Genomic DNA, 24,332 nt, shown 5'->3' on the forward strand with positions numbered 1-24,332 from the left:
TCTGGTGCTAACAACAGAGTAAGTGACTGGCAATTTCCTCTCATTCAGTTTGATTTACACCTCTTCCTGAAAAACGGCAATGAAAAACCCATGCACTTAATTCACGGTGAGGAGTCCGCAGAAATAGCTGCGCACATCCGTGCCTGGCTGCGTCCGTGTGAGAGAGAGCAAGAGCCTGGAGCACCCTTGAGCTGTGCATGGTCTGCTCCTCACCACAGCAGCAGCTGTGTTCTTTCTTTGTTCCTCCCCAGGCAGGGTCTAGCCTTGAGCACAGAAGCAGCTCCCTGGTCTGCCTCTCTGCCCACCATTGCTCGCTGTACCCAGCAATAACAGGGACAGAAGGGGCTGCGTGCCCAGCCAGCCATCTCCCTCCTCTTCCATCAAAGAAAGCCACAGTCCAGGCACTGCTTTTCTGTTGCCTTCTCCTTAAAGCTATATTTTCATTTAATCATCACAGTGTAATTTCTCTCGTGAGCCTGCCTGGCCTGCACTGAGCCATTCTGAGCAGCAAGTGGAGGGGCCGCGCTGCGATTCCTTCCACTGGAGAGCAGAGGCAGGCGGGTGGCAGGGCCAGCGCAGCCAGCCGGGCCCGCGGTCACCATGGAGACGGGCCAGGCCTGCCAGGGAGGCGCGCTGGCAGCTGGGGGGGGGCGAGGACAGGCACATGGAGACATGGCTGGGGATTATCTGACACCGAGCCTCCAAGGGGCGCGACCACTGCGAGTGCAGGCTCTTGGCCGGTGTTCTCCTGCTCAGGCAGACAGACATGGGACTTGCCCTTTGCCAGGGATAAAAAGGGAGGAGCTGGAAAGGAAAACTGGCCCCATCTCAGACAAAGAGTCTTGTAAATGAAACAAAAAATCCCAACAAACAAAACACCAACAAAAAAAGTAAGTCCACCCCTTTTCCTCCATCATGAAGTGCACTGGCTTGACTCAGGCCTACATGCATGGTCCTGCAGTCTCTATTGTGTTCTGAAGATTCTTGTTGCAAACAGAGTAAATGGCCTGATTCAAAGCCCTTTGAATTGAATTGAAAACCTCCAGTGTGCTTTATTGGTTTTGGATCAAACCCAGAAGAAGCAGGTAAGAGCTGGACAAAGTGTGCTAGGAAAAATCCCTTTGTGAATGCATGTATCTCTGACTGTAGCCAATTCACTGTAATCATTGAAATAAATGATGCACACTGATATCATTGAAATAAATGATCCACACCCCAGCAGCAAGGCAGGCACTCCGTGCATTCTCCATCGCCTTCCCAGCAATGTGGGTATGACAAAAAACAGGGATAAAATGCTGCCAAACCTAGATGCATATCTTAAATTATGGTTCAGTATTGTGCTGTATTACCTACAGGCTGAAAAAATATACGTGACAGTGATTTTTTTATCCAGGAACAGAAAACCAGTATTTCTTTTAAGCACTGGTTCCACCTCACAAGTTTTTGAAGATTGTGATCCAAATCATCAAAATAATTTGACACAGAAATCATAAAAATGCATAGATATAAGGTTCTATTTATTTGGGGGTTTGTCTGTATATATTTAAGGGTCACATTTTGAAGAAAAATGATTTAAAATATCTGTGCTCTGAATTTTCTGTTTAAAAAACAGAGACTTCTTCTGAACTTGCCTTCCATCAAAGATATTTTCTGCAGCCCTGAGAAGTAGAAAACTTCTAATCTCTAAAAAGAGATTTTTATTGAGTCATGTGGCTCCAGGAGATGATGTAGAAAAGAAAATTCCTCATTTCTTGATGTTATTTCATTATAAGCAGCTTGCTTTTATTATTAAACTGAAACTATGTGGAAGATAACTTACAGGGTTTTTTTGGTTGCTTGGGAGGGGCGAAGGGAAGTTAGAATTCTCTTTAGAGCTTCTGCTTTCAAAATCAAGAATGCACATAAAGTATTTTATATACTTAAACTCAGTCAACTTGTTTAGTTTTCAGGTTTTGTCTACAGAACAAAGTTACTGTGTGATATACTACATAATTTATGTAATTTAATGAACTTTGCTAAAAGACTGCTGTGAATGATGATACCATATTTTAAGTAGTTCTTTATTCTGCTCAGCTTGTTATAGCTTGAAATTAACTTGATTAGGCTGAGAAGAAAAAAAAAGTTTCAGAGCAAGTGCATACCAAATTTATTTGGAAATACTGACTTTATTTTCACTCTGCATCCTGTCTTCACGTGAATCACCATTCAGGTTCAGGAAAGGTATTATTTGAACTGTACAGATCTTTCCATGTCTCTCCTTAATCCATTTTTTAAGTTTTAAAGTATTTTTAAAAAATTTTATACACAATTTTAGGAGAGATGTAGATGAAGACATCTACATTCTACATTCAGGTTTCATCAAAAGATGAAGACATTAATCTTTTGATGAAACCTGAAAACAACCCCAAGTTGAAATGGCAAGAGGCACTGATTTAAGTACACCTCCTATAAGCAAACTTTAGCTCAGGCAATACTCAAAGCTTCTCAGAGCTTTTGATCTGTTTTTGCAGTTTGCAATGTAAAAGAAAATCAGAGGAATTTTGAGTAAGATAGGACAAGGCCATGGCTGGTTTTCAAGCCATTGCTTTAAAACAGTTTCTAATTATGGGTGAGGTTTTTTTTTTTTTAAACCGAATCCTTGGAGGCAGTCACCTGATCTAAATGAGTCAACTCTCTGCTAGGGAATTATTACTTGCTAGTTGAGCTATTTTGCTTAAACTTGCACCTTCTATTTGTTGATCACTTTATGCAAAAAGTGAATACCTAGTTAATTACTATGTCTCAGATGAAAAGCAGCAACATTACTCCATAGGAAATTGTTTTTTCTTGTGAATCCATAGTTTTATTGATTTAGGGGTGAGATTAGGGTCGGGCTTTTCCTGCATGATACCCTGTTCATGAGGATTACATGTTAAATCTTGCCATTTTTCCTTCCTCATTTGTTAATGACAGTAAAATAGAACTAGAAACTCTGAGGATATATGCAAAAAAAGTTCCTTTCAAAGTAAGAACTCTGCCATCTGAAAATCTCTTTATTCTCAAACCTTCTGTGATTTCACCTGTGACTTAATTCACTGTATGGTACTGATCAAGAAAATAAGCTAAGTCAGGTTTGGTTCTTGTTTTTGCACATTAGAAAAAAAAAATTGAGGAGAATAAAATTGCCTGGCTTGTTTGGCTTTAGAGATACATCATTTAAGATATCATTAATGTAACTTTGAGAACTTCTTATCTGTCTATGACTTTTTAGGCCTGATATCTCTTTCACACTCTACTGAGCCAGCTTAATAAGTGAGCAGACAGACACTCAGATTAAAAATTAAATAAATTGGAAAAAAACAAGGAAGAAAAGAAAGGGGGAAACAAGGAAAAGAAAGAGAAGAAAGAATAAGAGAAGAGCAATCAAATCCGCAGCTGAAGTTTATTCCCTTTCCAGTGGTCTGGGAGAATCCCTTCGGCTTTATCATACTCAGCAAATACCCTCCATCTCTCTCACACAATGCAGATGAATTGAGCAGTGTAGGTATTTTTGAGTCCCCCTGTCCCATTTCCAGTTTGACAGTCAGTGGATCTTATTATTGGAATAAAATCCCAATATTACCAGGTGGAACGTGCCTGGGCTTGTCTGACCCTCGCTGCTGGGCCAAAGGTGGCAGCTGTGGTGTTTCACCTCAGAGACACCTTTGGCTGGCTGGATGCTGCAGCTGGGCACTCGGAACAAATCCAGACATGGTAGAAACTCAGTTTACCTCTGGTGGAAAAGGTTCAGGTGATGGTGAAGAGGAAAAGGAGACAGATTCTGCAGAGGGTTTAATCCAGAGTTCTATTCCAGGGTCACATATGTCTGAATCTTGGTAACAGCTCCACAGAATCCCGACCGCATGGTCTCCGTGTCTTTTTAAGCCCTGGGAAAGGGGGAGGGGAAGGGGTAGGTGAGCCACCAACCAGGTGGGAGGGGGTGAAGGCTCAGGGGACAATGACACTTGGACGAGCCAATGACCCCAGGGCTGAGGGGCAGTTTTGAACTGCAACAACCAGACGACAGCCTTGCTGGAATGTTAAGATTGACTGACAGCACTTAGCAAGGAGGCAAGGGGGAGAGGAAGGGAGAAGGTATTGCCACACCTGGGAGCTGAAACAGGAAATGGCATCACCCTGCAACATCTTATGGTCATAATCGATGTGTAAATAAATTTAAGTCACTATATAGAGTGTGTTAATTACACCACTGTGAACAGTGGTAGAAGTGGAGCTCTTTCCTAGATCTGCTGGCCGGCACCCTGACTGCTTGTGGCCTTGCCACAGGATTTTTGTGTGTTTGAGAATAAGCCAGTTTACCACTCTACCTCCAAGTCTTTCAGCTTTAAAATGCAATGCAACCTTACCACGAGACTTAATTAGGGTCCAGAACACTTTGGTTAGATTCAATGGCAAAAGAGGCTTTTGATCTCACTGAAGGTTAATAATAGGATCTTCATATTTGTAAGGCACTTTAAGAAACTTGGATGAAAGGTGAAATAATTTAATAAGGGACAACAACAAAAAAGTCACTGGATTCTGAGCTTGATGAGTTTGCACTGCACATGGACTGTCTGTAGATGCAGAATAATATAAAGAGATAATTACTTAGCTTTTTCAAAATGGAGCTGCAGTGGGAAATATAAATGCTTGGGAGATCTCTTTTTTATACACAAAATATGTAGCAGCAACAACTTTATGATCATTTTGTTACAGCTGTTAAAATGAGCCGGTGTGCTAGACTTCCACCTGGTGTTCCTGTTCTTTTTTTGCTTATCTTGCATATATTAAATGCCTTCCTGGAACAGACAAAATGCTAATCTAACACTGGAAGCTTCTCTCTTTTTTTGAGGAAGTTGGGAATCTGTCAACCAGGATCATTTTAGAGCAAAGTCCATTGTTTACTAAATACTGTCAGGATCTCCATGACCACACAGGAAGATAGTGATGTATTTGCAGCCTTATAGGTTAATTTTCTTCTTAATTTCACCTTACCTGGAATCTTTTAGTTACCAATCTCCAAAAGTTCAGCTGATCAACATCTGGAAATAAATGAATAACTAGATGCACCCAAACCAGAAAAGCAGATTGAACTTGGAGGAAATTTTAATTTAAAGTGTATGTCTTGGACTGCTACCAGAAGCCCTTTAGAATGTCATTGTTCTTTGGGGGAAATTTGAATGTGGACAAAAAGACCGTTAATAAGGGCTGTCAAAACATCTGTTAAAAATCTGCAAGTTACAAAATATGCATTAAAAAGATAATTAAATAAAGATGGTACAGTTTAAAGTTCTTCATTTTCTCATTTCTAAAGTTCATGCAGTAGGCTTAGGCCAGGTATACCTACTGGCATATAGCTGGATTTTTTATGTTAAAAGAAACAAAGACAAAGAGCAACCATTACCTCACTCCCTTCCCCAGTTCATAGTTAGAGTGTACAGGAGGATGTTTTCCTTTTCTGGAGAGCAGAGGAGGGAAATGGCTGTTGTGAGCAAAAAAAAAAAGGACATCGCTGTTCTGCTCAACTAAGAGGAATGCAGAAGACCTCTGCTCTTCTCTTCTTCCAAAGGGATCTGCATCCTCCTTTACTTAAGATCAGTGTATGTCTGCTCCTTTCCAAGTATTCCTAGCTGGAAAATAATAATATAATCTTGCTCCTTTTTTCTTGGCTGAAAAAGTCTTTAACTCTGCTGGTTGGGATGTCTGCCCAGGCTCACTCTGCATCTGTGCTTGGTGCTAGTGTAGTGTTGGACCCTTCTTGCTCATCCAAGGGAACATGACTGCTTCAGGGGCCTTGAGTCTTGGGTGAAACATCCCCAAATGGCTTTGCCTGTGAATATTCAGGAGCTTTTGAACCAACCTTCTGGCTAAAGACACCCTGCTACTTAGAGATGCAGGCCCCTAAGAAGCTACTTGAAATAAAACCAGTAAGGGTACCTATCCCCCCATCTTCCCACTGTTAATTTTTGAGTTTTGGAGACTGTATTTTTCATTTATGAATTTGTACTTTGTGGGATTATGATGATGACAGCTGCCTGAAAAACCAAATTTGGCTTACTGACCACATAGGTCTTATCCTGCCTTAGGGATTGCCTCTATACCTGTATGTTACAAGTCCCTGAACTGTAAAGGCATATCTGGAAGCATGTCCTTGAGAAGGAGCAGCCTGGCTGGGATTATAAAGGAAATAGTAAAGGGCATTTCAGGCAAAATAGATACAACCCAGGGTGTACTTAAAATGGAGGTGGTTTATGCAGTTCACTTTTTGTTCTGATTGACATGTTTTGGGAAGACTGTGGCCTGCAAACTCACTGAGCTAACACCATATCAAGGATGGGGGGCAAATGGTCCAAGTGAATGCTCTTGTAGTAAATCTGATTTCTAACCCAACTACAGCCCAGAAAGGACCAGATGGGGTCATCATTCCCAATAACTACTGTGACTTCTGCCTCGGAGGCTCCAATATGAACAAAAAAAGTGGCCGGCCTGAGGAACTTGTATCGTGCTCAGACTGCGGGCGCTCTGGTAGGTGACTCCTTCTTGCATCTTTTTTGTACAAAGGTTTTTGTGATTTGGTTTTTGCACCTTCTGAAGGTTTTGAAGAAAGGCATCATATTTGGGAAGGGATTGAAGATGGAATCTTACCTCTTCTCTGTGTTTGTGGGAAAGGATGACTGAAAAAATTTTATATTATAAACCCCATTATTGGGTTCACATATTTAAGCTAATGGAGTCTTATGAATAATGAAGTTTTAATTTATTTATTGGCTTTTGGGAACATTGGTACATGTACTAGTTGTTCTTCACATGGAAGGAGAAAATCCTATGACAATTTTACAGAATGGTCTCTGTCTTTAAATGCTGTAATTACAACTATAAATTACTTACAAGATTTATGAAAGTTGCATGACAAGCATTCCCATTGATTACACATTTCATGCATTTCTTCATCCAAAAAAGAAAGAGGGAGAAAATTACAGGGTAGGTATGGGGCTAGCTGTCAAGAATTATCCTCTTATAAGATGACTATCATTAGTTTTGTTTAAAGAGGTTTTTATTTCTCCCTTCCCTTCTCTCTTTTTAAATGTAGGCAATTGAATTGTGTCTTTCCCAATTTGAGTTGTCTTTATTTCTGGGCTGTTGTTTTCTTCCCTCCTTTCCTCCTTTTTTTAATTTTATTTTCTTTCTCTCTTTTTTTTTTTTTTTTTGGACAATTTTATACCAGCTGAACAGTTATTTATAGCTCACATAGGAAGTAGTGGTGGTGGTAGAGGGAATTGGGAGACCTTTAACAACTGCATATTCCAGCATTGGTCCAAGTTTCCACTTGTGATATTTTTGTTTTGTGATACTAGTGGTAATAAGATGGTGATATAGAAATCTGAAAACCAAGGAGGCCTTGAAACTCAGTATGAATGCTGCTCCTTCTATACTGTAGTCACTGAAAGATGTCTGTTGCTTCATGGCTGAAATGTGATGTGGAATGTTCTCATGCCAAGGAAATGGCCTTTTTATGCTCCTGCTGAAATTCATAGTAAGCCTATTATCACATTCAATGGGAGAATGATTAGACTCTCACTGAAATTGCCTTCTGCAGTTGTTGTGACCTCTGAAGACATTCTGAAATTACACTGGTCACCAGACAATCGATGGCAACTCCTTTGGTTTTCTCCAGGGGCATCCTTATGAATGCTGTGCAGTCAGAGACATGGACCTTTTAGTGTACACGTGATTGCTTCTACTAACTGAAGGGGAAAGTCCATGGGGTCTGTGGTGCCATCTTGGAAGATTATTGCCCTTTGCCTTGATTGTTATATTTCAATATAACTAATTTCAGCATTGTCCTGATATGGCACAATGAGATGGAGCCATATTTTATTGCTGCTTTAACATTGTTATGGTGGTTATATCAGATTGCAACACAAATACATTAATTCCCTTGATTCCTTAGTGTGATAGAACAAGTAGATCAGCCTGTAGCCTAAACTGTGCCAAACTGGTTCCATTAAATGCTATCCTTGTACAAATTCTGACCCACTTGGGTCATTCATAGGGTCTGCAATGCTGTGACTAATGTGTGATGAAAGTGATTAAGGTATAACCACACACTAATCTCTAAACTAAAACAATGAAACCTCTTTGGTGGCTGCCATCTTTCCCTTTTATAATAAAGGAGAATATTTTCATTACACTGAAAGAGAGGTCATGGAAATTATATTGCTTCTTCTGTTCACAAAGTCAGTAAAATCACATTTCTACAATATGGTTTATCTGCCAATTATTTTGTTATATCCATTTTCTTTTTTGTGAACAGGATTTACTTCTTTCTGTCTCAAGCAATGCAGTGTACTTGTTATATGGTTGATTCCTGTAGCTGGAGCAGGGACCCAACAGTTGGTTGCCTAAGTACATGCTACTGTTTGTGAATAACAAAATAGCTGTTCCCTAAAATCTCACACTTCAGTTGTGTTGGGGCACAAGAGATATCTTTTTCTCTACCATCCCTAAAGAAGGAATTTGAAGGTCATACTATTAATCACATAAAAAGTTTGTCTGAGAGAGAAAACAAACCTCAATTTCACAGATTTCACCATTTGACTTCTCTTTTTAGGAGTCTTCTTATGGTTGTTGTTGCCATTATTGGTATTGTGTGGAGAATTTCCTGTTCCATCTTGAAAGTTGGATTGACTCACACAAATTTGAACTTTCCAGTGTTTCCCAAGATGGGTTACTTCTCAGTTGTTTTAGTCGTTGAACTGTATATATTAGTTTTGGGGCTTTTTTTATTTTTGAAGGACGTGCCATGACATTTGTGTTAAAGTATTGGTTTAGGTTACTTTCACTTAGTCTTCAAAATGTATTTAATTTTGTCTACAGAGGAGGTTCTTTAGGATCAGGTGAAGAACGGGGATAAAAAGTAGTCCTGAGGTTGATGAGGTATCTAGTGGTTTACATCTCCGTAGCAGAACATTTGTGACTGTTGATGCCGTTGTGCTTAGAGCTAACAGTGTCTCATTACTTACATGGTCTAAAAATATTTTAAACTTGATCTAAGTAATCATGAGGAAATATTTTACTGTCTTTTGAAGAGAGGAAAACATGATTAACCCTTTCGCTGCTGTAGCTATGGGCACCTGTGGTGTTTGTAGATTTTTTTCTTGGAAAGAGAAACTGATCCTTTGTTATTTTTCTTACTGCAGTTCTACCTATGCTATGTTGTTGGGGTGCACGGGCACATACAAGCACACACCTATGAGCTTGATAGTCTGACTTGCTTAATGGTAATGAAAATGATGAAAAAAATGATGATGATGATGCCTGTTGCTTAACCCATGTGCTGATATATTCATCATACATGTCAGCTCATTTGGGAAGAGAAGGCAGGAGGGACGAAGCAGCGCCAGCACGCACTACGGAGGACTTGTTCGGTTCCACGTCAGAAAGCGACACCTCGACCTTTCATGGCTTTGACGAGGACGATGCAGAAGAGCCTCTCTTGAGCCGAGGAGGTGGCTGTGGTGGCAGGTCTCCCTCTGCAGACAAAAAGGGCGGCTGCTAAAATAACTAAAAAGACACAGAAACTCTGAGCTGTCCTTTTCACTACTAAGATTGTTATTACATTTTTCATTTTTTAGGTCCTCTTGGGTTTTTGTTTGGTTGGTTTTTTTCCTCCTCCCCGCCTTTTCTTTTGTTTTTTGTCATTTTTGTTATGTTTTCCCTGTGGGGGTGTACACTGAAAGCACAAGCATTTAAAGCTCTTGACAACTACTTTGAAGAGACAGAAGGTTTTTGATTTTCCTGTTTTGTTTTTTTTTTCTTTCTCTTTTTTTTTTTTTTTCACTTTAATTTGGTTTTATCACATCTCCCCTCTTTCTCTTTGGAAACATAAAAAGTGGATTTAATATTTTTTTTAATAGTGAGCAGAGTTGATTTTCTTGTCTTTTAATATATATATATCGGCAAACCACAAAAAATACAGATGGGTTGGAGAACAGAAAGTAAACCCAAATAGTTTTTTTTAATTATTATTATTATTTATATATTCTATGTATTATTAGAAAAAAATACTTTTTAAATAAAAATAGAAAAAAAAAAACAACAAAAAAGCAATGGATGTCTACTTGGTAATAGAACTGTTTCTAGAGAACCACTGTGGGCGGACTCTATCAGGGGACAAGGAAACCCTTGATGTGATGGCATCTGCGTCTTGAGATTTTGCACTTACTGTAGCATGTGAAGTCTGACTCTTACATCTGCTACGCTAGAGCCTGAAAATACAAGCAGCACCATCGAAGACCATGGCCTTGGGGAACACATTTCCATCTCCTTTGGACACCTTTACACTCAATAAATCTCCTCTCTGCATCCCTTCATGTCTTCCCCACACTGTTCCACTTTTTTTTTCTTTTCCTTCACCTTTCACTTGATGGACAGCAATTTCCAAGCATAGAGATGGAATATGAATGGCAAGTCATAGACATCACAGAAAAAAAAAAAAAAGGAGGAGCAGAATCCTGGAAGAAATGACATGGAAAAATACCTCACCTATTCTTTCAATTTTTAAATTTCAATTCACAGCATTTTTTCCTGTGTTGCCCTCTTTTTCTCTCTGTAGTGTCTCACAAGACACTTTATTTGCTTTTTAATGGCTTCTTTTGAAATAAACCAAAGCAATACTAATTAAAGTTCCAAGGGCAATGGAGAAGAGAGTGACTCCCTTCCCAGCGACTTTCCCAGAAAGGAGGAAACATGCAGCAGGATTTGAAAGGTATGTCCGAGCTGAAATGTCTTTCACTCAATTGTGAAATTTCTTGCCCTGGCTTTTCAGCAGACCCCTGACTGAGCTTTGTTGTAGCAGCAAGTCCCATGGATTAAACTGTATCATAGATATAGGCCACATTCATGCCCCTGGTGAAACTAATGGAAGTTCTGTGAGAGCAGGATCCACACTTGCATACAGTCAGAAATGATGCAAAAAGAGTCAGTGTGTAGTTATGTTTTGCTGTCCTAGTGCAGGCAAAAATCTCCCTGGAGCAGGAGCAACGTTAAGTTCTAAAGATCTATTTTTACTGATGTACATAATGCAAACAGGGTGAAATCATGACCTGATTAAGAGCAAAGGCAAAAGAGACATTTCTCTGGACAGTGCCTAATCCTTAAACTGTAGGTGTGTGTTATTGATACCAGGGTAAAAGTCTTAGCCTTGCAATAAGGAATTTGGATATGTACAATGAAACAAGTCAGACCAAGTGGACTCCATTTTTCCTGCTTCTTTGCTAGGGTAGTCTGTCTGTGAGAGCAATTTCAACTCCCTCCTCCACCTTCCAACCTTGTAGAAAAAAGAGAAATTATTCAGTCTCTTGATTTTTTTATTGTCCTCTTTAGACATGGAATGAGCAGTGGCTAAATTCTGCTTTTAGGTATACAGGCATAAATCCAGAATATAAACTAACTGATGTCTAGATTACATTAATAATCCACCTTCAGGATGCTGTTAGAAAACATTACAAATTCCTCTGTATGTGTACATGAAAGGACAATGCATGCCAGAGCCATGCACACTTGCCAGGAGACAGCCTTGCTTAAGCTTTCCCCATTTTGATAATTCTTTTCTGTTGCTATTGTGTTGCTCCTGATTTATTGTAATCAATCAAGTGTCAAATCAATTCTACTTTGACATAATGCCGTCAATGAGAAGTGTACTTCAACTGATAAAAACATTGATTTCTTCCACAACCAGTCCTTTTTTTCATCCAAAATAGTGCAAGATAAATAGATAATGTTTTGCTACTCTGCTGTATTTACTAAAGCTCAGTCCTTACAGCACCTGAATTAGGTAGCTGAAACCTACCCAAGTACATCTTTCGGAAGAACTCCCATCACTGTATAAACTGCAGAACAGGCATACTCTAAATGGAGTTTTTCCAAGTGGAGTCCTTAACATTGTCTTTTGTGAACCATGCCTAACGCATTGTGGGCTCTTTTGGAATTCAAACAATGATCAGATGCCCATAATTCATTAAGTCTTGAATTAGTTTCACAAATGGAGTTACTATAACAATGCATACAGTCTTAATCCTTTTGCAACTAAACCACCCATCTTTGTGACAACTGGGTAGTGCAGTACCCTCAGAAAGAAGCCACAACAGCTCACGAAGTGCATAAAATTTGCCAGCTGACATTTATTACAGATAGCATAGAAAATATCCTCACAGTTATTTATATCATTACTGTGTATATGGATGCTCACTCATTCAATACAGTCCTAAAAGACCAAGTAAGATAATATTAATTCACTTTTATGTAGTGAGAGTAGTTCTTGAATTCCTCAAGATGCCTTATGAGATTGAGATAACCAACATAAGTTTAGTCCAGCAGAATGAGCAGTGTGGTGCTGACCATAGGAAGGCTTTGATCATAGTGAAGAAATAAGGATGTAGAGTTGGAAGCTAAAAGAGTACTTGTTTAAGCTAGGTTGTAAAGTAGAGTTAATGGTGAATATGGCATGGAGTGATAATATGGAAATAAAATATTCTCAGGATATGTAGTGCTGGAGTGAAGGCTGGGAACAGGGAAAGAAGGTTGGTAGTTCTGAGCTGAAGGAAGATGAAAGCAAAGCAAAGGGGCTGCTGCGCAAGACCCTCTCATGAGGGGAAGATGACAATGTTAATTAGGCAGAAAATATGTAGGAGAATGTTTCATGAGTGAAATAAAAAAAAAACAAAACAAAAAACTCTGACACTAGCATAACCAACTCAGAAATGAGAGAACTGCACAGTGTCAATTGTATCTTAAAGGGCACATAGGTCCCAAACCAAGCTAGGGAGGCATAAAAAAAGTTTGCAATGGGAATTCTGTTTTGTAACTAAACATTTATCTTTGAAATCAGAATGAATTGTGATGTTCTTTATTCCCCAGTGATTTCAGCAGTTCAATGAAACTTTCTGTTCTTCATAAATTCTTCAAAGGTGTAGTCCTTCAACTAATTACAACCCTGGCTATTCCAGTTCTCCAGTTCTCATCTTCCAGATGTCCTTCTTATTACAGGAAGGTTGGCACAAGGCTTTCCAAAGAGTATCCTGAAACATGTTCCCAACAAACCACATACCAAAATAAGACAAACCCAATGTGAAATGTGAACAAAGGGGTGTTTCATTTCAGGCCCTTAATGCAGACTTTTCTATGTTAAATCATGTAAGCTGTCTCCTCAGGCACCTTTCCACTGCTCCATACTAAAGGATCTTAGAAAACACACATAGTTTCTGGAGTCATCTTCTGCTAACTCTGATTCACAGATGGGAGCAGGAGAATGAAGTGGCATGCTACTTAAGCAGCTGATAAGGGAGAAGAAAGGCTACATGGAGTGGGCACTGATCCTTAGCCTATTCCCTTTTGAGCCATTTAATTACTTAAAATTTTAGCAGGGACAGACCTCAGCTCTTCATGAAAACAGTATAAAATTTCAAGCATGATAATATACATTGAGAAAATTTAAAGCAAATACAGGATTCTGGCATAGAAGTTAAAAAGTAAAAAGAGAAATGGGCATGTGGTGGAAGAGGAACTGAAATCTAACTTACTTCACTTTGCATCTCTTCCCTTCACCCAGACACCCCCCAGTTTTGTATGCTTTATATTTATTTATTGAATATGTAATGGTGCTTGGAATAACATCGTAAATATGTGGTAAGGTCATAAATGATGAGCCTAGGCTGCTGAAACAAGGGCCAGAGAGAACTCTACCACTGACCTCAGAAGGATTACCACTGGGCTTTCTTAGCTATTGCTTTTATTGAATGAAACCTCTCTATTAATATGCTTGCTGGTATGGTGTAGACAAGCTCTGAGATGGTCATTTGTTTCAGCAGAATGTGTTATTAGAGTCCCCTCCCCGCATTGTTTTGCCTTTGAGCTTTTACATTAGTTATTCATTTTGAGTTCCATTTTGCTATGTTAGAGACCTCAGCTTAGGCTCTTGATTGAAGACAGAGACTCAGTTTGCTGCCTGCTGGTGCATGGAGAAAACAAGAACTGCACCCAGAGAGTTAGAGTCCGGACAGTGCTGGGGCACCACTGTGTTCTCTCATGCCCACTTTGCCTTTCTTAGGTAAATTCTTGCAATGATATTTTGAGATGGGCCCTAAAATAATAGTTCAAATACCATAAAACTATGGAGCTTTCAAAGCCTGGCTCTTTGTGCAATTTGCCTGTTCCCTATGGCAAGCAGTTTTACTGAATCAAATCCTCAAGCAAACATTGTATTGACCCCACTGGGAGTCATCTTATTATAAAAACTGCAAAATATGCCCAGTGTGTTTTGTGTTGCTACATATGTAGATGTTTCCAATAAACACCCATTTCATATTATATTTTTTTTCTTATTTATATGAAATTTGTAGCTATAAGTAAAAGTATGAGGCACATGCATGAGTTCATGCTCACATAGGGTTATTTTGACAAACCTCTGCGTGCAGGAATTCAGCTGGGATGAGTTTTTGCTGACTAAGCCATTACAATAAACCCTACCAATCTTTGTTCTCTTTGCCAGATATCTACCAGTGTTGAAAAAAAACCCAACCTGTATAAATACCATACAATACTGAAATTGAGTCAGAACTATTTTGATGTCCCTGTCTGTATTTCCACGAATGCTAAGTTGCCAATTTCAGAGAAGACAAGTGGCAATAACATTTAGGACAAAACCCAGCTCTTGGGATTTCTAGGCCTGATAGCTCTGTTAAGAAGATGCTGCCAGTTCATATCTTTGATTTATTCTTTTGGTGTCTGGCAGTTCCTAAGATTTTGGACCTTCATTTAGTCTAGAACTGATATGAGACATGTGGGAAGATATGGGAAGAGGCACTTGCATTTTGTGAAAATAGAGATGATTTTATTTGCTATCTAATCCTGCTCAGGATCTTAGCAGTATGTAACTTAGTCAATTCATGGAATAAATGCAATGAAAAATGCAATCTTTCATTCTTTCCAGAAGTTATTGCATTACTGCCACCCCATGTGTATTGTTTAGACTTCTGAAAATGTCTTTTGTGCCATGCTGTATATGCTTGTGGCTCCCTACAAATAATTAATAATAGAGGAAGGTAATTAGAGCAGGATTTCATAAGCAAAGGACTTAACCTCTACTGAAGACACAGCTCTCTAAGCTGAATGATGAAGGTTATTTAATAATGTTCCCGAGAAGAAAGATTGACAGTGTGCAGTGCCTTTCTTGTCAATATGCTTTTTCTTATCCTATTTGTTTGCTTTGTGTTCATTTATGGCTTCCACAGTCAGTTGAAACTGAGTCTGTTGAGCTATACTTTCAAGGAACGAGAATTCAAGCAATGTTGGAAGTTTGGTTTGTGCTGTTTCTGTTGTTTTTTTTTTTTTTTCTGATCGTGTGCTTTTTTGTCTGCTTGAGTTTGTTTAGTTTTACTTTGTATTGCCTTTTCCTCTGCAGTCAGCCCTGCCCTCGTGGATTCCAGCAGCCTTCAAGCAAAACATTTCAGAAGAAGACCGAGAGAAGCCAGGATGCTTTGATACTTCTTTCCTTGCCCTGAGTCGTCTGTACCTGAGTTCCATCTGGCACAGGAGTCTGGACTGTGGGAAGCTGGCTGCCATCTGTTGAGAGAAGTTCTGGGGATGCCCTAAGCTGGTGCAATACAAAGAAGTTTTTTGAAGTCTTGATTTCACTTTCTTTTAAGTGTGTGTATAAACCCAGGTCAGACTGGAATTGATCTACAGTAGAACTGACTGAAAAACAAACAAACTGAAAAAGACAACTATTTTATTTATTTCGATATTTAAGAAAGAAGTGCTGAAGTTGCACAGTATTTTTGTTTGAAATACATTTTACTTCAAATTTTAATGCAATTTTGTGAAGACATGAAATTTTAAAAAGCACTTACTGTAAAATAAAGACTGAATATTTACTTTAAGGAAAAACTTTTTTTAAATAATGAAAATAAAGGTCAACTCTGCTCTCTCTCTTACTTTAAAGAAGCCATTCATACATGTGCTGGGTATCTTTGTTTTTTGAAAATTGGATGTGGTAAGTGAAGATTGTTCTGATTTATTTTCTTTTTAAAAATATTATCCTGTTAGATGCTTAAAACCTACTTTGCTGTACTGTGTTAGGCACAAAAACTGTTGGAGTAGCAAAGACCAGGCTCAGTGGTTGAATTTCTTTGTTACCAGATTTTGTGTCCATTTCAAAGGACTGTCCTCCCAGTAGGATTGATCTGTCTCTTCTGCATGGCAAAAGAGGTTTCCTCTTGAGCAACTCTGTGAAATACTTCTGCTGAAAGAGGGCTTTGAGAATTGAAAACAACTCTGATCATTTTTGCATTATTTTTTGCTCTGGTAATTCCACAGCTGATTTTGAGTTGGTTGTAAGGGAAGTATCTAAATGTTAGGTGCCCTTGGCATGGATCTAGCTGTCAAGGATGATGCCATATGTAGAAAACTTGTGTATTTCAGCCTTTTCTGAACTGGTAGTGGACTTTGAAAAGCATACAGGTGCAACCACACGTCTGCAATAAGCGACAGAGGTTACTATGCAGGAGAAAAATACAAGTTCCCACAGCTGCAATCCTAAGTTGTCCTGTGAGGCAGCAGGGAAGGATGGTCACATCCCAACTTCTGAATCATTAGGCATTGTCCCAGTGAAAAGGAGGGTTTTGTTGGCCAGATCTACTCGCAGTGGATAGCACAGGTCTGCTCATTGTCTTGTGTGATGAGGTCTAGGAGAGATGCAGGATAGCCTTGTGTCCTAGGAGAAGAGTATTGGACTTGGCTCTGTCTGGCACCCCTGTTATAGAGGAGAAGCAAACTGAGGGCAAAGCACACCAACAGTTATTGGGATTGACCCTCAGGGTTTAAGCAGACAAAAAGTAGTTTTGTTAATGTGGCTTATGTTGTCTTTCAGAATGGAAAAACTATGTCTACAAAAATGCATGTTGACTAGGTGAAGCTGACAGAAAACCTGATACTGTCTTGTGTTTCCTGCACATCTAGAACACAAACTCACCTCATTGAGAGGTTTCCATGTATCAGTAGCAGCAGATTTTTTAGTTTTCTCCCTCTCCCTTTTCCCACTTCTTCCCAGATTAAAACATAAAGTCAAAAATAACCATGTAAGGTAGTCCTGCTCAAACTGAATTAAATGACAATTTGTGTCCTAATTGGGCTCTTTAGCAGGATGAGTTTGCTTTGCTCATGTTGTTGATTTCTAAACATGCAGTGGGGAGCTGCCTCTAGAGAAAAAAAAAAAAAAGATTTAATCAAAATATAAGACGCACAACTGTAATGAAGGTTTGAAAACTGTAGGGTCTGTGTTCAGTTTGTGTAATATTCCTTCCAAATAAAAGTTCTGCTTCTAGCATCCCTACTGTATATTCCTCTGTAAATATTACTTTCCCAAAGCGATTCCATAACGTCTTTTTTAGTGCAAATAATCTTCTTTTAAAACAACATTGTTGAGTAACATATATGTACATTTAATTTTCTAAGTTCTCCATTGTTTATAATACTCTCTTTGAAGCTTAAAATAAAACTTCCTCCTCTATTGATTTTGTTTCCCTTTTCCATTTTGTAAATTATGACTTTTGTCCCTGGATTTTGTTTTCTACTTCCTAATGAACCATGGCATTAACCAAGAATTATCTTAATTTTTCTCTTTTACTTTCTCTTCTACATTCATTGGACTGCAGAAAATGGTCCTGTTGCTTGCTATAGAGAAGGTAGGCAGGAAATAAAAAAGTGTTTCTGTATAGGGCTCATTATAAGAGTGTTTTCTATCCTTTGGTGATAATAGAGGATCTTCCTAAGTGTGTTTGTATTTTAGTAGCCTTCTTTATGAGATTAGTAGAATTACATTAAGGTAGTCTGGAGTCAAAGGTGGAGTCTAAGCTATGTGATAGCTGTTTGCATATATTTTAGTGACATTGCCTTAAGGAGTCTTGCCCCTACCTATGCCAGTTTCCAGTCCAGCCACTGGAGTAACTGGAAGCTGTGATTCCCTTTGCATTTCACAGTGCTGGCATGAACCTTCCCTTTTCCCCTTACATGTATTAGATTAATGATATGGCTGTATAGAATGAAAATAGAAAGAGGAAATACTGTTTTAGATTAGATGCTATCTTTTTAGGAAACTCTGTGTGTGACCTCTTCCCTAATGTGTAATTTTTTATACAGCTCTGTTTTACAGATGGGGTCCTACCTGTCTGATTCTTAACATGTGTGTGAGGGACTGTGTGTTGTTGTGGCAGATAATTAACTACTAACAGGGAGGGAGGGAGGGAGGAAGGAAGGAAGGAAACTGCTTGTGGCACCAGTGCACTAGGTCATCTGCCATTTAACATCCATTGCCATTTTTATTGTCCTCAGTGTGATGATGCACAGTGCAGAGTGAGACATTTTTGCTAAAGTAGCCAGGAGTGAACATGCATGTTGAAATTGGCCTTTATGGATGTCTGTCAACACCTGGTTGAGATGAATGGGATCCCTCCCACCACAGCAGAGCTGTTGTTATAGGCTGTCAGAGTCCAAGGAATGTCTCCACATAAGTCTTATTACTTTGAATATTTTTGTGCCTTTTTTCTTTTCTCTTTTTCTTTCTATTTTTTTTTTTTTAAGCCACGGGCCTGGAATTAGAAATGTTAAAGAAAAAATTTAGTTTTTCAGAAACAGAATCTGAACAGATAAGCCCCAGGACAGGTTTATGCTGACATAAATAGATCTTATTTTCTTGTTTGGAGAATGGCTCTTGCCAGTGAGAGTGAGGGATGGCAGCAGGAGGGACTAAAAGTGTCTTTCAGCACTGCAGCAGTCAATGGGTGCCCCCAAAGCTGTATTTCCCTGGACTGAGATTGAGCTGAAGGCTGGCAAGTCTGAAGGCTGGAATCCTGTTTTCTCTGGGTGGAGTGAAAACAGCATCAGCTAATTTGCTTTGGCCTGAACTAGAATATTGCACTGGTTTAAGATTTATTCCAAATTTTTGCCTACAATCAGAAAAAAGAAAATCTGATTAAATTTGCATCTTGGATTTGTAAGGCCTACTTGTATTTAAATCCATCAGTCTATATATGATAAAGAAAACCCATAACACATTCTTTCTAAACCCAAGCTTTTAATTCTCTTTAGCAATGGCATAGACTTCTCTGTACCCCATCCCATCCCCGGTGTTCAAGGTGGATGAGTAAAACCTCAACTACATAAGGCATGCATAGCAGAGCACATAAGCAATGACTACTGGGCTGGGTGTGTCCAAATTGTGGCTTGATGTTTTTAAAACTTCTATTATCCCTTGGAAATTGTTGTATAAAGATTGTATTGTTTGCTGCACTAAAGCTGGACATTTGCCATAGTTAAGCCCTAACTTTGATTTTAATGACATAATATGAGAGCCATCCATCTGTGGCACCTCACCAGAATATTTTGAAGACCTAACTACATTGTTTGCTGTTTCAACACATGCTCTTGCAATGCCTGTTAGAAACTTCTGCTGTCACATCTGTCATTTCATGATGTTTTGTCTCTGCAGCTTGTAACTCTACATGATTCCATGGGGGGTGAACCATGGTGGGAGAAGGATGGCATTTACCTTCGTGAAAGCACAGATTTCTGTAGCACAGTGTTGTGGCTGATATTGCCATCCATAATTAGAAACAGGTTTGCTTAATGTTGCCTGAGGCAGCTGTGGTAACTTTAAATGATGTACAAGCCAGCCATGGCACTGCTAAGGAAAAGGCAACATGATTTAAACACTGAAGCTGGCCAGTGGGCTAAAGCTCTTGGAACTTCTGCTGCCTACCTGAGAGAGCTTGCAGAAGGTACCTTTTTTTTTTTTTTTGCAACTCAGCTGATGGATGGTACCTCTTGAGTAGGAACAGACACAGCCCCCCTTCAGTATCTTGAAATTGAGTGGTTTGGGATTTTTTGGAGTAGGGTTTAATTTCTCAGTGCTGCTCATCTTCTATAACCAGTTGTCAGTAATACCTAGTTTATATCTAGGTTTGCATAGGTATTAAGAGTAATTTTTTATTTGGACTGAAGCCTCTTCCGATTAAATTTCTTCAGTCTTTGCTGTTAAGTGTCCTCATGTCAGTAACTTCATTGTGGACTGCAAGAAGTGAATGAAGAGGACCAAATTTTTCAATACAGCCTCCCTTTTTTGAAACAAAATAGAGATTTTAAGTAATACTGGAGGTGGTTTTCTCAAACATCACTGCAGACTTAGCTTGCTATTTTTTTTCTTTCCGTAGCCAACAGCCATTAAATTCTTCATATGATGATTTCAGGAATCAGTATTGAGGCAAACTCCCCAAGGTGAGAGGAAGTCATTGGATGGGAAATAGTGGAAAGCCATCCTGTCACTAAAGGGGTATTTTTATTTTAGTGTTAACCACTGTGACATAGCTTTCAAATTCATGTAGCAGTTTGTGCAGTAGAGTTTGCATGGAATGGTTTTAAGTCAATGTTGGAAAAATTAATCTTCTCTGTTGGTACACATCATAGCTGCTTCATATCAGTGCTCTGCTGGGAGTGGCTTAAATATGTTAAACAACACTAAAGTCTTTCAGCCCTTTCCCTGGGCTCAACAACTTGTTTAACAGTACAGTGAATTCTGGGTCAGAAGTCTCATCCTTTGCTGGAATACCTGGACTTTGGATTCTTAAAGAGAAGGTTCCAGGACTTCTCAGATCTTTCTATATTGACTGTGTCTCTGAATGCATCTATCAGTCTAGAGGCTTAGGATAGTTTTTAACTGTCCACAGACTCTCTCTGAATTGAATTTGCTGCTGTACTGTTCAAGCATGCAGATGGTCCAGAATTGTGTATTCCTTCATCTGGAGAAAAGGACATTCCCCGGCTTAGGGGACTTCATTTCCCTTGCAGCCTCTTCATTAACTTCCTCTCCAAGACCCTTTCTTGACTTCCATTAAGGGCGAGATTTTGCAAGTACTTAGTGAGCTGAAAGAACAGAGATAAATTTCCTAAGGATATCCACAGCCATTTTACAGGTCTGGCAATATGTGAAGAAGAATTAGTCCCCATTAGTCTCAGTGTAGCTATCACTGAGAATTGCCAGACATCTTGTGGCTGGTGAGATCCCACCTAACAAGTGAACATTGCAGGTGATGAACACCCTCAGCAACTGTTTAAAGTGAAAGGATTTGGGGTGCCCAGAGCTTGGTCAAACCAACCTATAGGAGAGGATTTCCCAGCTTCCTGGCCATTAACAGAACACTAAGCAACAGACTTGCTGGCCAATGGAGCAGCCAGTTAAAAGCAGGGTCAGAAGAGTCAGAGATTGTTGTAGTACTGTAGAAGATAATTTTCTTTAATTAAATACAATAATATTCTACTTTTGTATAGGCTTTGTTAAATTATTCCTTTGGTGTTGAAAAATAGCAAGACTAATGAACTGCTTAATGAGGGACATTAGTGTCCACCACCATGGAACTACCTGATTTCTTGTTTGGTCTGACAAGGTATTTAGCTGCTATGAGTTATTGGTTATGTAGGTTAAAGCAGCACTACTCACTTGTTACAGGTTAAGGAATGGCCAGGACTTTGACTTAACTAATCTGGGCTCGAAGGTCTGGTGAGCACTAAGAAAAGAGATCATGGATTTTAATCATGTGGTCTTCCACTGGAAAAAAAAATACAAACCTACTTTTTTAATCTCTGTCAGCATTTTGTTGGACATTTACTCAAAAAAGCCATTGAAACAACTGAACTGAAAAATACCATGGTGAGAATAAAAGATTTTGGTTTGATTCAAAATGAAACACAATCTCTCCTCAATGAAATGACCCTTTCCCATTGCCAACAGTGCACAGGCTTGAATGAAACATTTCATTTGCAGCTATTTTTTCTCTTTCTTAAAAACAATTCCCTTGACTTCTTTTGAAACAAGGTACTGCTCCAAAATGAAAGTCCAGCTTCTTATTTGTGAGACACTGGTACAAAATGTCTCAACCTTTCTGAAAATCAGTTTTTTGCCCTGCCACCTCTTAATCCTTTCTTCCCTCCCACTTACTTTTGACTGAAACTACTTTGTTCAAATTCACTCCTTCACTCAGATGTTTAGATCACCTTGAAACTGCATTTTTTAGAGAGTAAACAAAGACATTTCACTCCCTCCTACCATGCTCATACTGATGTTGTTCAACATGTGCTTATAGCACGCACTTCCCTCTAGATATTGATGTTGCTGAGAGTTTGGTGGGGAAGCAAAAACTGGCTGTCTTGTTGATGAAATCTCTATTGACACTTTAAAATTCCCAACCAAACAAGGGTTTTCAGTGACAGAGAAGGGAAAAAAATAAGTGTTTTCCAGCTTCTGGCACTGCATTACAAACAATGGAGAGTGTGCATGGGGATGACTGCCTGTTTGGCAGCTGAAAGGGATTCCTTAACTCAACAAGAGACTGAAGTACCTTGGTCCAAATTGGTCTTGTTTGTGTTGAGTGAGGCAGTTCTACTTATGTCTGAATATACAGTCACATTAACAAGTGTAAATTATGCTTCTGTGAGAAAGACAGACCTCTTGCATTTTCAGTATGTACACATCAATTATCAGTCATTTACCCATCGTGTGCTGAATATCTTTACCTAGATGGTATGTGGTTACCTCATGCAAGAGCAATGAGGTCACTGTCTATGCAATGGCATGGTTAAGTTCTGCATAGTTAAGTTTCTTTAATATTAAAATTTAAATAATTTCTCTGGAGTTTGCCATTTGATTTGAAATTTCTGGAAACCTGCTGGCAGGGAATTACTCTAGAGTAATTCCTTAATCTTTCTAGAAAGTTAGTCCAGAGATTAGTAATACTGTCTCCTTTTCCCCTTTCCTTTCCCCAAATTAATCAGCTTGCCCTTTTTCCAAGTTTCCACGTGTGTTTATGAGTCTGTTCCACGACTCATGGGTGAAATCCCCACTGGAGTTCTGCCCACAGTCCTTGGTGCTTGAGGAGGACCATATTGGTGCAGTGGGGTTGTCTTAGTGCTCTCTGAACTGATTGGGTGAGCATGGCCTGGTTTTAGTGAAGAGGTGTCCTTGTCATGATACATCACCTTTATCACTCTCTCCTGCTTAATCCCAGTGGAGAAGCCCAGTTGGAGTGCTCTGGGGCAATGACATGTCCCATCTACTGCTGCCACTGGCTCAGGTTAGACCCCCTTTGTTGGGTCAGTGGGGAAACTCTGGAATCTTTTCAAATGCTGCCTTGATACCATAAGCAGCTCTGGGCAGTGCCGGGCAGCCCTGCAGGCATGCTGCCATCTGTGGCTGTGTTAGCAGGGCAGTTTAACACAAGAGCTACTGGGGAGGGACCAGGTATTTGGACAGCAAATGTGGGTTCAAGCAGGTAGCAGAGTCCTCGTTCATGTTAAAGAGAGGGGAGGAGGGGCAGCGCTGATATCTTATTTTATGGGGGATTTAACAAAGGCACTGTGCTGACAGAAGGCTATTCAGGCTGCCATTTCCCTAGCATTTTAAATACCACCCCACTCCTCTCATTACAGCTGGGGATTTTGGCTCTCCCAGGGGGGAGGAGATGTTCTAAATGGGCTGCCAGGGAGGTGGATTTAATGCACTAGGAAGAGCTGGCTTCACCAAGTTAAAAAGCAAAACAAAACCCAATCCTCCATTCCTATTTTTAGTGTTTATGACCAAGTATTTTTGCTTGGTTGCTCAATTTGAAAGGGTTTAGTGAGCCTGCCAGTTGATTGAAAGCTCTGTGGTGTGTGAGCTGGCCTGGCTGGGGAGCCTGCAGTGCATAGCGACGAGGTCGGAGCTGTGCCGGAGGTTTTTTTCCACTGCAGTTTGTTGAAGGGTAACGAAAATGTCCCCCGGGCAAAGGGGATGCTGGCTTTCCAGGTTGTGGTGATTCATCTTGCCTGGATAAGCAGTCTTTCTCCCATTCCTGCATTTTCATCTCCATCTACCTCACCCCCACTCCACTGTGTGTCCAAATGCAACGCCAGCCCCTGTCCACGCAGAGGTTTGGCTGGGGGTCTCCGGCAGCAGTCCCGGTGAGCGGCACCGCCTGGGCAGCATTAGCATGCAGTGCCTGTCCTCCTGCCCAGTTCATGTTCTATAAATGGGTTCATTCTCGTCATTAGGAGCGATGTCCCTGGCATATGGAGTCCGTGCGGTGCCTGCAGGCAGGTTTCCTTCCTGTTGGTGTTGGTAAGCAGCCCAAGTGCCTCCTGGCAATTAGCAGATCGTTACCCATAATGCAGCACGCAGCGATGCAGCCTGGTGGTTTTTCTGGAGGTCACTCTGACCTAATTCACCCCCAGGA

General features: G+C 39.9%; 1 protein-coding gene across 1 annotated transcript in view; it reads left to right on the top strand.

The window, feature by feature from the left end:
- DPF3 (double PHD fingers 3) overlaps positions 1 to 24,332 on the top strand; it is a 167,976-nt gene that overhangs the window by 120,106 nt on the left and 23,538 nt on the right. The window contains exon 10 of the mRNA XM_036383766.2: positions 6,415 to 6,543. Within this exon, the coding sequence (XP_036239659.1) occupies positions 6,415 to 6,543 (129 nt within the window). The remainder of the gene's footprint in view (positions 1 to 6,414; positions 6,544 to 24,332) is intronic.

Source organism: Molothrus ater, chromosome 6 (genome assembly GCF_012460135.2).
Source record: "Molothrus ater isolate BHLD 08-10-18 breed brown headed cowbird chromosome 6, BPBGC_Mater_1.1, whole genome shotgun sequence".
In the NCBI taxonomy this organism is placed as follows: domain Eukaryota; kingdom Metazoa; phylum Chordata; class Aves; order Passeriformes; family Icteridae; genus Molothrus; species Molothrus ater.